General features: G+C 41.3%; 1 protein-coding gene across 1 annotated transcript in view; it reads right to left on the minus strand.

Annotated features, from left to right (window-relative positions):
- The window catches only part of fat2 (FAT atypical cadherin 2), a 230,789-nt gene that overhangs the window by 80,053 nt on the left and 137,337 nt on the right, over positions 1 to 13,399 (minus strand). Inside the window, 1 exon segment of the mRNA XM_055158976.1 lies at positions 1,672 to 1,883. Within this exon segment, the coding sequence (XP_055014951.1) occupies positions 1,672 to 1,883 (212 nt within the window).

Below are 13,399 nucleotides of genomic sequence, written 5' to 3' on the forward strand. Positions count from 1 at the left end.
CAAAACCAAACCAGGTCTAAACCAGGACAAAAGACAAGGTCTAAAGAAGGACTTCTCTAGGTTTAAATCAGATCTAAACCGGGTCTAAAGCAGGTCAGACAAATGCCGTGTATAAAAGCATCAGCGCACAGTGACATCCTTATCTTGTTTGTGGACATGTTTATGCCTCACGTCTCGCTATTTTTATTTTTTTTTCTGCATATTTTGTGTCCTCTCCATCAGTTCTCGTCCACAATAATGAACACAAATCCTGCCCGCGTCACTCCCAGCGCTGTTATCACTCTGACACGAGAAAGATACCACAAATGTGATGTATCAGCAAATGTACAAGATGGACGCAGCATGGATTTAAAGGGATAGTTCAACAGTAATAGTGGTTCGTAAGAGTCCTTGGGTTAGTCCTGAGGAGAGGGAGGAGGCGTCTGGGGAGAGGGAGGTCTGAGCAGCTCCGATACTGCTCTTGATAAAACATGTTACACAGTGTTCTGTGTATTTGCAATGTAAGAAGATAAAATAAGTAAGAAATAAACAACTTCACAAATGTAGTCACTAAAGTGGAAGCCTCGTAGTGGTGAAAGTAGTAAAAGTAAACTGAAGAATGGCAGAACTTTAAAACAATCACTTTTATGAGCTTTTCTTCTCATTACTTTGATTTGGGCTCATGCATTTTGTTTGACTAGCGCCCTCTTGTGGTGACCTGTAGTCATGTGTCGGAGTGTCGGACATGAGGCGGGTCACTGGCTTTAGCTCTGTCATTAAAAATCGTGTATTTATGTTTAATTATTGATTATGTGATAATTTCCTAAATGTTACATTATTTATGTCATCTGGGACATTGATGAGCTCATATTTTGTACAACTGATAAGTTATTATTACACAGTAATAAACTGTTACACACAGAGGTGGGACCAAGTCTTTTTTTTGCAAGTCTCAAGTCTTTGACCTCAAGTCTGAGTCAAGTCCCAAGTCAAAAACAGGCGAGTCCAAGTCAAGTCTTGAGTCACTGGCCCATAAGTCCAAGTCAAGTCTAAGTTGTCTGCTTTGAGCTTCAAGTCATTTCAAGTTTTTAAACTAAAAATAACAAATATTCCTTTGATTTTTGCAATTTATATATATTTTAAACTAAATTGTTCTTAAAAAGTCATATTTATATGTGAGTATTCATATAAGAGTTATAAAAAGGTTAATCTTTCCTTTTTAAATGTCTTGACAAGATCTTAGTGGAATCATTACGGTCAGAACAGAAAGAATTCAGATCTAAAACAGTTATTTTGTCCTGAAGGATCATGTTCTCTGTAGTTCCCTCTGTCTTACTGTATTGTACTACATATTACTGTAGTACATTTGAGGACACCACATCACAGTACTTCAGTTTCATCCAAAGTAACAGAGAAGTGGGAGGGACATGTTCCAGTTTGTTCCTTTAAAATTTTGCACCGCATTTATAAATTGTAAAGAGAAAAGTATTTTATAAAAAACATTTATTTTTTCAGGAGAAGCATCAAGTCTTCTCAAGTCACAGGCCTCAAGCCCGAGTGAAGACTCAAGTCATTGCCCTTCAAGTCCAACTCGAGACCCAAGTATTAGTCCATTTTATCAAGTCAAGTCTCAAGTTCTAAAAATAGTGACTCAAGTCAAAGTCTAACTTTTAGATGTTTGTTTATTATTACCTTGATGACGAGGCTGCCCGGGCTCAGGTCCTCTGACACCTCTGTGCTGTAGTCACCCCTCCCAAACACCGGCGGGTTATCGTTCACGTCCAACACGTTTATATACACTGTGGTGATGTCACTGAGAGCAGAGCGCCCCCTGCTGCCCTCCACTGACAGGTAATACTCACGACACAACTCATAGTCCAGGGCAGACACCAGGGTCAGCAGACCTGAAGGAAAGAGAAAGAGACAGTCAAACACAACTGCCTTACAACGAGGAGGTCTGATAGTGTTCTGAAAACCAGGAGTAAAGCAGGACTAAACCAGAACTAACCAAGGACTAAACCAGAAAATTATATACCTGGAATTTTGACCACTGTAAATCATTTCAAATGAACTAGTTCTGTTTTTGTTAAAGAATAAAAATCCAAGGGTATAGGTTTGCATAGGGACAGTGGGGACATGTCACAACCAATATTTGGGGAAAACAAAATAGTCCCTACCAATATTTGCCATTTTATTTGAATAAAAAAAATCAGTGTCACCAGTTGTTGTGTACAGTTTTGTATCCTGCTTTGGTATATTTATGGAGAACTGTCTTGTCTTCGTGGAGCACGGACGGCGGAGGCTTGTGGGCAGAGCTTTAGATAAAATCTTACAGCTCTTACAGGTTCTAATACACCCCAGAGAGATCACTAAATTATGCATGGATGATATCTAACACCTCTCCTGGCAGGTTTGTGACGAGGGAACACGGTATATAACACGGTAGAAAGCTCAAAAAAATCGATTCTGTATACAACCCCCTCTTTAAGCTTGTCTTCACATGATTCTGATTTGTTGAATAAATAAATAAAGATACTATATCAGTCATCTGCTTCCATGAAAACATTTATTTTCAGATACGGACAGTTGATGGATAACCCTGGCTCTTTCCCACCCACATCTCTCAGTGTACGGCCCGCCTCCCTTCACACTGTGCGCTCGCTTATGCCATATTTTACCTACTGCGCCGACTGCTCCTCCGAACTGCCTCCGTTTCGCTCAGATGCACGGCGTATTGAAATGAGAGATCTGTGTTTAGCTGATGGACGATGATGGGCTGTTTAAATGGGACATAGGCGTGTGTTCAGCAGCGGTGATTCGTCAAAAACCTAGAATTCCCGATGTCTTTTTTTCCCTTGTTTTTCAGTCCGAGGTTAACCTTTCGAAGCCATAACTCTGCCGACGCGGATGTCATCTTCTCGCGTTTTGTGTCGAACGTGACGTGAAAGAGAAAGGACTGATTCATGAGGCGATAAAGAGGGGTTTAGTCAGTGCGGCTCTGAGCTAAATGGACTTGTTGGTGCGTTTTTCTAAACATATGGAAATGAATTCATGCTATAGGAGTCAAGCAGGGAGAGTCATTACAGACAAACATTAGCTATGATTTGAGTCCTGCTGCCTGGAGTTCAAACATGCAGTCATATATATGTAAAAATTGTTGTTTTTCTCCATTTGAGATAAACAGCTGGTCTATATGCCACTTCAGACACATTCATATTGCCAGTACTCTATACGTATATACTCATGGCACTGTCACATTCCCTGCTGGTATGACCCCATCTCTGTTCAGAAGAAAATCAGGCTGTAGAACAATGAGTGCGTATACATGCACATGAGCATCCCGGTTATAAGTCATATACCGGTCATGGTCATATTCGGGATACTGGGTATACATGCGTACTGAGAAACTGGGATACTCATATTCGTGTATACATGATCAAATAGAGCAGGGGTGCGCAATACGTCGATCCCGATCTACCAGTCGATCGCCAAGGTCGTGTGAGTAGATCACCGTGTCTTAGTACAGACTCAGTCGTGTTTGGACTCGGTCTTGTCTCTCACTCAAGGTCTGACACTCAACAAGTGTGATCATATTTCATTACGGCCGCTGCTGTTGGTAATAAACTTGTAGCGGGTGCAGGAGCGTGTGGGGCGTCTCAGTGCAGCCTGTGCGCTCATTTGAAACCCGCGGAGACTCTACGGCACATCACAAACACACACGCTCCCTATGCACGGCTCGTCTGCGACAGCGTGTGCCCTCGTGTACCAGCGTGCATCACAGGGCAGGTTCAACTTCCTAAACATCCTTCCTGTCCATCTGCCTCACGTCAGCACGCCGCCCCTCGCCTTTTCACGCTCTCGCTCCTTCCTGCGTACAGCCAACACAAGCCCCTCCCACAGTGCGGCTGATTAGAAGAAAGAGCAAGACCAAACGTGAAGCAAAAACCAGTCTAAATTTGTGTTCCAGTGTTGGCACAAAGCAGGTCTACAGCATAGAGCGGATCTACAGAACAGACCTACTGCCACATTTGGCTGAAGTTTGTCTAACAAAAGTGCACAAATGCATCTGTGTTTGTCACGATGTGCGTTTGGTTTGGTAAATGTGCAGAGGCTGGTAAATATCACTGCAAAACCAGAAAAAGAATGAAAACTCCAGTTTGGAACTTTAAAAAACAGGTTTAAAAATCTTCCTTCACTTTTTTTCAGTTTTGTGTAAAGTGTCAGAGGAAGTTCTCTCAAAGAAGGGGTTCTCAAACTGTGGGTGAGGGTCCAAAAAAGGGGGCACAGAGTGTTTCAGTGCAGTTTGCTTGGCTTTGTATTAGGTAGATCTTTATGACTTGGTCATTTTGTAAGTAGCTCGCATGCTGAAAAAGTGTGAGCACCTCTGAAATAGAGTATCCCGGTTTCTTGAGATAATTTTACAAATGTGCAAGTGCAAAAATTTACCTAATTTAAGTTAATAAACCAGGAAAAATACAAACAGGAAGCTCGGGAGGTTCTAACCAGCGGTACGGAGCTATAAGGTATCCCACAATCCACTGCACAGATCAAACCCAATGTGCAGATTTTTTATTAAAATATTCTGCATAAATAAACTCAGCTTTATAACATATGAACCATAACCACATCAGCCCATTTGATAATATAATTCAGCTTTGTCACATTTGTTTATGTTTTACTGAAACGAAACTTAAGACAGCATGGCTAATTTAGGGTGACCAAATGTCCGTTTTTCCCCGGACATGTCCATATTTTGCGTCCTGTCCTGGGCGTCCCGTTTTTTTTTTTTAAAGTGATGCAAATGTCCGGGTTTTCATTACCATTCATTGGGGGCATTAAACTGAACGTCTCTCGTAGTGTCTGTGACTCAGAAGGAGTGAGCAGACACAAACAGTCGGTCAGTCTTACAAGATGCTGAAATGCAAATGCACATTTAACAATGACTTGGACAAGAAATTCTCCATTTTCCATCCCGGTCGAGACAAGTAGGAGCCCATGTGCACAGGTTGTGAAGTGAGAGTACAGTGATCCCTCGTTTATCGCGGGGGTTAAGACTAAATCAGGACTAACCCAGGACTGACCTAGGACTGACTCCACAACTGAAAAGGAGGACTAATACAGGACTGAACTAGGACTAAAACAGGAGTAAACCAGGACTAAACCAGAACTAAACCAGGACTGAACCAGGACTGAACCAGGACTGAAACAGGACTGAAACAGGACTCACTGTCGGGACAGGCTCGGAAAGGTGAAAAGGTGAAAGGACTGATGGAGAGCTCTCCACCCCACGGAGGTAAACACGGCAATTGCCCGATCGCACTTTGCGGACAAAATGCTCGGCGTTCTCTCTTCCAGACATTTGCATCACTTTAAAAAAAAAAATCCGGACGGCCAGGACAGGACGCAAAATACTGACATGTCTGGGGAAAAACGGACGTTTGATCACCCTAATGTTAACTACCTTTAGTAAATTGTGTCACATGCAGTTTAAAGTTCCTACAATCCACTCTTTTGTGCCACGCTTTTTTAATCAAATTACACAGAACATGTTAATAAAGCACTGCACCAGTTATTAGCCTGTGTAGTTTCATATGCAGTTTACATGTTCGTGTTCCCCGTACGCACAGTTAGCCCAGGCCTGGTTTCATTCACTCCTCTGGGGGAGTTAAATTATGGAACGCTAATTCAAACGCGCTAGCTGCAGGCGCCTGTGTTTATCGATTTGTTTGAGATCAGGAGATTTACACAGCCTTCGCTCTGCAGTGCATCCAGCATGACTTATTTATGCTGGAGTTTCACATGTGGAGGAGGGCGGCAGCTCTGGTTCATTCATAAACGCACTGAATGAGCTGAACACAGACGCTCGAGACAGTTAAAAGTGAATGAGTTGGACAGAGGGAGACTTCAGCTGCAAACCATTCACAAATACAGGTTTTAATAATCGTGTATCGTGCAAAATGAACTCTTGTGAGCTTTCAGTCATGTTAGAACGTTGTGACCTCCTAAAAAACAGACGTGGAGTTGTGTTTTGTTTCATTTACACGTTTGAGTAACACTTCATTATTATTCTGTTTACATCCCTAAATCTCAAAATGTCATCATATAAACGTAGCCTGAATCTGCAGGGTTTGTGTGTTAAACGTGAGAATGAAACAAAACACAACTCCAGGTGTGTTTGTGATGAGGAAGAGGAGGATGGAGGATGAAGATCAGGAACTTATTGACCATGTAATAAAAAAAAACATAGAAGGACCGTCGATTTGATTTGTTCATACATACCCAGGAGTAATACAGCATGTTTGGAGTGCAGAGATCTGCGTGAGTCATATTGATAACTTTCAAGTGATGTAATCAATTGTCCCTGATGAAAAAAAGCTACCCAAAGGCACTGCTCTGTTTGCATCCCCGTTACTCAAGTTAAAGTGCATTCACATTCATCTTTGGTCTTGCCTTGAGCCCAGTTTAGTCCTTTTGTAGACTTGGTTTGGTCCCGATTTAGTCTTGTTTTAGTCCTGGGGCCTCATTTATAAAGCTCGCTTACGCAAAAATCCTTGCGTACGCGTTCTCTACACCAACCGCTTTATTTATGAACCTCGACTAAGGCGTGGTGCTGTGCTTAACTCTACGCCAACTCGGGACCTCCTGTAAGCACTACGCAAAGTCTGGAGACACGGGGAAAAAGCGACACTCGTGGAGAGGAGCAGAAGTGAACAGAGTTTGAGGAAGTGTTTGATCAGAAAATCCACATATACAGAAGAATTATTTTCAGATTTGTGCATTTAATTGTTTGGTTTGCCAAAACAGGGAGAAGGGCTGTTTATTCCACTCATTATTCTCCACAGTATTAAACATTTGAAACTCGTGCACAAACACGGCCATGTTCCCGGTGCAGCGCAGGGTCTGCCACAGTCCACACTGCAACCATAAACTTCTATAGAACACAGTCTGTGACCAACACAGAGGACGAAATAATGACCCGACCTGAGAGAAAACTCTTCCCTTGGACACAGTAGGAGCCAGGCTTTGCTTTAATGAAAGCAACTTTAACACTTTTACTTTAGTCTTTACGCACCGAGCGCCAGAGTGACCTGAGTCTGCGGACAACACGAAGCCCACTGCCCGAACCTGACCCCAACCAAAATCTTCCCTACATTTTTGTGTAATGGGGAACTCTTGTACATGAGAGCTGCTCTCTGACTGTATGAAGAACAGAATAATGCACTGCACCCAGACCCACACTCACAGACCCAGACCCACACTCACAGACCCAGACCCACACTCACAGACCCAGACCCAGACCCACACTCACACTCACAGACACAGGTTTCAGCAGTTTGGATGTTTCGTGTGGACTTTAATTGGCAGAATAACATCTGTATCTGATGTGTTTCATGTTAAATCTGTGTCCTCGTATCCTCGTGTCCCTCCCTCGCTCCTTTCCCTCTCCAGGGGAGGGCATCTGAATCTCTTGCACGCGCTCATAATTTGACCATTGAGATAACTGCGTGCACGATTATCTACGTGTATATACATATGTATATATATGTGTGTGTGTATATATATGTGAGTGTGTATATACATACACACATACATATACAGTGAGAAAACAAATGCTCTTTACTGCAAAGATGTGCTGCCTAAATATTATGAAATATGATGAATGAACAGATGAGTCATTGTTGTCACTTTTAGTTTTGTATTTATTTGTAAAACCTTGTTTAAGTCTTTGTCGTGATCACGTGGTGCTGCGTGGAGCGTCCTCCTCCCTCTGTCCCGCTTGTCTCGGTCAAACCCTCTGATTATCGGCTCATGTTTAGGGAAATCTCATTCACGAGTCACTTTACATGCTCCTTTTATGGTGAGGTGGAGGTGTGGAGAGGCCGTGACGTGACGTAGGTTTACGTGCACAAATTCTAGTTGCAGGTGGAATTTATAAAGCACAAATTGCGTGGTTTGGTGCGTGCGGTGGGTTTTCTAAATATGGAGTTTGCGTGGCGCACGCCTGTTGTAGCTACTAGACGTACTCACTAACTTATGACAACTCCTGCGCAGTTTTTTATAAATGAGGCCCCTGATCTATTCTTTCGGGTTGAGTCGTGGTTTAGACCCAGTTTTCATGTGGTTATTGTGTAAGTATGAACGCATCAAAAGTCTCCAATCAGGACTATGTTTTAACTGAATGTATGATCTTTTGGGGTGTTTAGACCAGGAGTTTTTAACCTTTTTTTTTTTACTTGTCAAAAGCAGACCTGGGGCCCAATCTCATATTAAAGGGCACATTTTAGGATATTCTCTGATCTCTGTTCTAATGTAGTTTCCTCGTCACAAACAGACCTGGAGTTTTGTTTCATTCACATGTTTAACACACAAACCATGCACATTTATACCTGAATTTGCGTATCTCCGTATCGGAAACCATCTGCGTCTGCACACGTCATTTCTGTGTCCGCAAGCCTTCCCTATCCACACAGCTTTGAGCAAATATGTTTACGGTTTACAGAAACTAAATTTAAAACCGCATGGCTAATTTGCATAAACTGATTGCTCAAAAAACAGTTTGCTATTGTGCGCTGATGTGGTTCAGCTTCTGTTGGACTAAAGGACATGACTCAGTGGAATATGAGTGTTCTTTCTGTGACAGAGGGGTGTTCTGCTGATGGTGAGTCTGTTCTGTGTTTCTATCGTGTTGGAGATGATTCATGTGAAACTTTTCAGACATTATACGTCTGCAAGTCATACACACAGACCATTTATATGAATATATTCTAGCCTCTTAGAGTTTTGGCGGTGAATTAGCTACTTCGCAGCGCATAGAACTACATCAGTGTATCAGTGTTTTCGGGCGTCCACACAGTGCCGGATCAGATCTGTACTCAGATGAATTCTTGGGAGCTGGCGGCAACAGCTCATTCCGTCTCTGGAGCCGTTTTCTAAAGGATTAGTGTGAACAAACACTGAATCCACAATGAAAATGATTCGAATATGTACTAGTATGAACAGGGCCTTAGAGCTCTTCTCACTCTGTTCCAATCTGTTAGACCTTGTGATGTCAGGTGGTAATAGAGGAAGTCCATTCACTCCACTTGATTCTCTATTCACATTCACACATCAAAATCATTCGGTTCATTTCAGCCCTAGAATTGCCATTCTCTAGTGATGGACAAATGAGTCGGAGCTCTGGAGCACGTCTCGTTCTTTCTGAAACAAATTGCTCTGAAGCGCTGCCTCGGAGCTCGTCTCACAGCAGCCGCTCACGTGACCAAAGTGTGGAAGTGTGGGTCCCTCCCCCTGCTGCTTCACTCTGCGTGTCAGTCGCTTCAGTGTATCGAAGCGTTTCATTGGCTCAGCGAATGTTCCGCTCTGTGATTGGTTCAGAGTGTTCAGAGTGTTCAGTGCACTTCTGTGGTTTGACAAGCACTAAACTGCTACAGTATAAAAGATGCACCAATATTTCTTAAAAATGTTGGGTAGTGAGGAGTATTGTGTGACGTTAGTGGTGACTTTTGGTGACTTTTGGCATTTGTTTCATTTTCGATGGCATCTACAAGTGGAAAAAAGTGATCCATGGTTTGGGATCACTTTGATCTAATTCCACCAAACAAGGAAACACCTATTTTCTTATTTACAACATGTTATTTATGTTGCTCTTTACATATTATTTTAAATCATCATTATTACTGTTGTTGTTAGGTACGGTGTCGCTCTGCACACAAGTATTGTCTTACACTAACAATGCTTCATCGATGCTGAGACACCTGCGTGACAATGGTTAAATTTGTCCACTAGAGGTCAGTGTTTGTCCGAGGCCTCAGACACGTCCAACCATTTGAGACAATATTGCGACTGAGGTGTCAATGCTTCACGAGGCTCCATTCGCCCTTCACTACCAATCTCTACTGAACTAAAAGTAAAAGGAGCCTGGACATCACAAGGTGGAACAGAGCATTTTGAGCTTTGGAAATGTAAATGAACTAATGATAAAAGGATTACTCAAACGAGTAAATGAAACAAAACACAACTCCGGGTCTATTTGTGGGGAGGTAACAACATTTTAACATGGCTTAAAGCTCACAAGAGTCAATTTAGAGTAATAAAGGACCTTTCAATGTATTATATTCTCCTCATTTCACGGCCCTTATGTGGGTTCTCGGGCCCTACTTTGGCCCTGTGGTTAAGAATCACAGCTCTGGATCATGGTTATAATAATAATTTGCACTAGCCATAAAAATGTCTCATACAGAGTCTTTAAAGTGAGTTATGGTTGTGCACGGGCGTCCAGCTGCCACAGTCTTGTCACTGCTGTGTCCCGTGTGTGAGTCTGTGTGTATTTCTGTGTATTTTATGTGTATTTCTGTGCAATTTTTTGTGTGTTCTTGTGTGTTTCTGTGTATTTTACTGTGTATTCCTGTGTGTTTTTGTGTATTTTCCGTGTGTATTCCCGTGTTTCTGTGTAAAGAGCATATCTGACGCAGCGTGTGACAGCCCCCAGCGCCGAGGAGACACGAGGGCGATTTGTCTTTGTCGCTTTAAATGAGTCGATCTCCCACGACGACCACAGTAAAAAAACACTCGCTCTGTGAAAGTCCCATTCACTCCCCGCTGAAACACGCTCAGATTTAACCCAAAAATGCTTCTACAGTGAAACAGCGAAACAGCAGAGGCTCCACTGTAGTTTTACAATTAAATAAGTGCAAGAGAGACAAGTTTAATACGACATGTTGGGAATGGAGAGGACTAAGAACCAGGACTGAACCAAGACTAAACCAGAACTGAACCAGTACTGAACCAGGATTAAACCAGGACTGAACCAGGACTGAACCAAGACTGAACCAGGACTGAATCAGGATTAAACCAGGACTGAACCAAGACTGAACTTAGACTGAACCGGGACTGAACCAGGATTAAATCAGGACTGAACCAGGACTTAACCAGGACTGAACCAGAACTGAACCGGGACTAAACCAGGACTGAACCAGAACTAAACCAAGACTGAACTAAGACTGAACCAGGACTGAACCAGGATTAAACCAGGACTGAACCAGGACTGAACCAAGACTAAACCAAGACTGAACCAGGACTGAACCAGGACTGAACCAGGACTGAACCAGGACTGAACCAGGACTAAACCAGACAAGACAAGCAGGTGACAAACTCTTCCCGAAATGTTACATATTGCACCTTTAACTTTTTTTTTTTTTTTTTACGTCACAGATTAAATGAAAACTATGATAAATATAGAGAAAACTAAAATCCTATACGTATATAAAGAGGATTACATTTTTGTCACCCTTCGATATGACACAGGTCTGGATCGATGAAACGTCACGTTACTGTGATATTTATGGACACATGACTGCAGTTTGTCATTGGATCAAATCAAACATTGAATGTGTGGTAATTTAACAAAGGATATGACATACATTCAGTCATTTTCATGCTCAAGGCTCAGGGTTTTTATAGAAACTAATCAGAAAACATATAGATCTGTGTCTAAAAATAACTATGAATGGATTTGAACAAATAGATAAACTAGATGGTTCTATGATAGATAGATCCTCTGGTAAATTTAGAACAGGATCAGGGTAAAGGATGGACATACTACTGCTGCTGCTACTAGGGACACTCCAATCCGATACTGGTATTGGATATCGGCGCTCATGCTGAAAATGCCGGATCGGATTTCCACTTCGAAATATCAGTTCAACCAATAGATGTTTTTCACAGCGGCCAGATGTGCCCCGCTGTAGGTTTGTGGAACTTCCGGTGAATGCGTTTCGTTTTAAAGAAATGCCTGGTGCACTCTCCGCTAACTTCATAAATCTTCCCCTTCACCAAATCTTCAACCAACAAGGTTCACAAAGAATAAACATTCTAACATGAAGAATTTATCCACAACTATCAAGGAAAGAAAGACGAAAACAATGACGACGCATTAGTGAACTACTGAACAAAACATTATGGTATTCTGAAGATGTCTTGCATTTGAACTGCACTAATCTATCTATCTGTCTATGCCAATATCGACATCATGAAATTGATTTTAAATTTTAATTGCTGAATCAGTCTGAGTGAACAAGTTCCTTCAGTTCCTTGCTCAGTGTGTCACTAATGTGTTGTCGTTGTTCTTCTTTATGTTTTTCGTCTTTCTTCCCTTGATAGTTGTGGATAAATTCTTCATGGAAGAATGTTTATCCTTTTTGGACCTTGTTGGTTGAAGATTTGGTGATGAGGCAGATTTATGAAGCTGCTGGAGCCACAGACATTTTGCCATAGAAAAGCAGCAACTGGAAGTTCTGCAAATCTACAGCAAGACTCTTCTGGCCCTTGTGAAACAAGTCAATATTGGGCATATGTACTGATGTAAAAAGACTCTTTGCTGGTTGTAGTTGGCCCAGAAAGTCTCAAAATGTTTGAACTTTTTTTTTATACAAAGCTCTTCTGTAGTTAATTGTGGGATAAATAACAGCTACACATACATACATACATACATACAATATACATACGGTATACATACAGCATACATACATACATACATACAGTATACATGCAGCATACATACATACATACATACATACATACATTATACATACATGCAGTATACATACAGCATACATACATACATACATACATACATACATACATACATACATACATACATACATACATACATACATACATTACATACAGCATACATACATACATACATACATACATACAGCATACATACATACATACATACATACATACATACAGCATACATACATACATACATACATACATACATACATACATACATACATACATACATACATACATACATACATACATACATACATACATACATACATACATACATACATACATACATACATACATACATACAGTATTCATACATACAAACATACATATATACATACATACATACATACATACATACAGTATACATACATACATACATACATACAACATACATACATACATACAGTCCCTGACAAAAATCTTGTCGCTTATCCATTTTGTAGAAACAAAAGCTTATAACCTGACTTTAAATTAATCGATTGGTTTTAGAAATGTCTCATATGAAGCTAAAACCCTCCCAAATTATGCTCAATATACTAAAATAAATTTGCTTCACTGAAGAAAGATTGATCATTTAATGAACACAGAAAGGTCAGATTTTGGCAAGACAAAAGTCTTGTTGCCTTGTCATATGATGCACCCAATCCTAGATTACAGCCTCACCTGTGATCAGTTACTGATCAATCCATTAGTGGGTGTGTATAAAAAAGAATCCCAGCACACCAGACCTTCACATCAACTGCAACTTGACCTCTGACAACATGCCTAAGATCCACCCTGAGACCAAAGCGTTAATTATCAAGAGGCTGAAGACCAGATCCACTGCTGAAGTGGTGACACC

This window comes from Boleophthalmus pectinirostris, unplaced genomic scaffold, assembly GCF_026225935.1.
Source record: "Boleophthalmus pectinirostris isolate CB_2022bp ecotype Guang Dong unplaced genomic scaffold, ASM2622593v1 HiC_scaffold_23, whole genome shotgun sequence".
Lineage (NCBI taxonomy): Eukaryota > Metazoa > Chordata > Actinopteri > Gobiiformes > Gobiidae > Boleophthalmus > Boleophthalmus pectinirostris.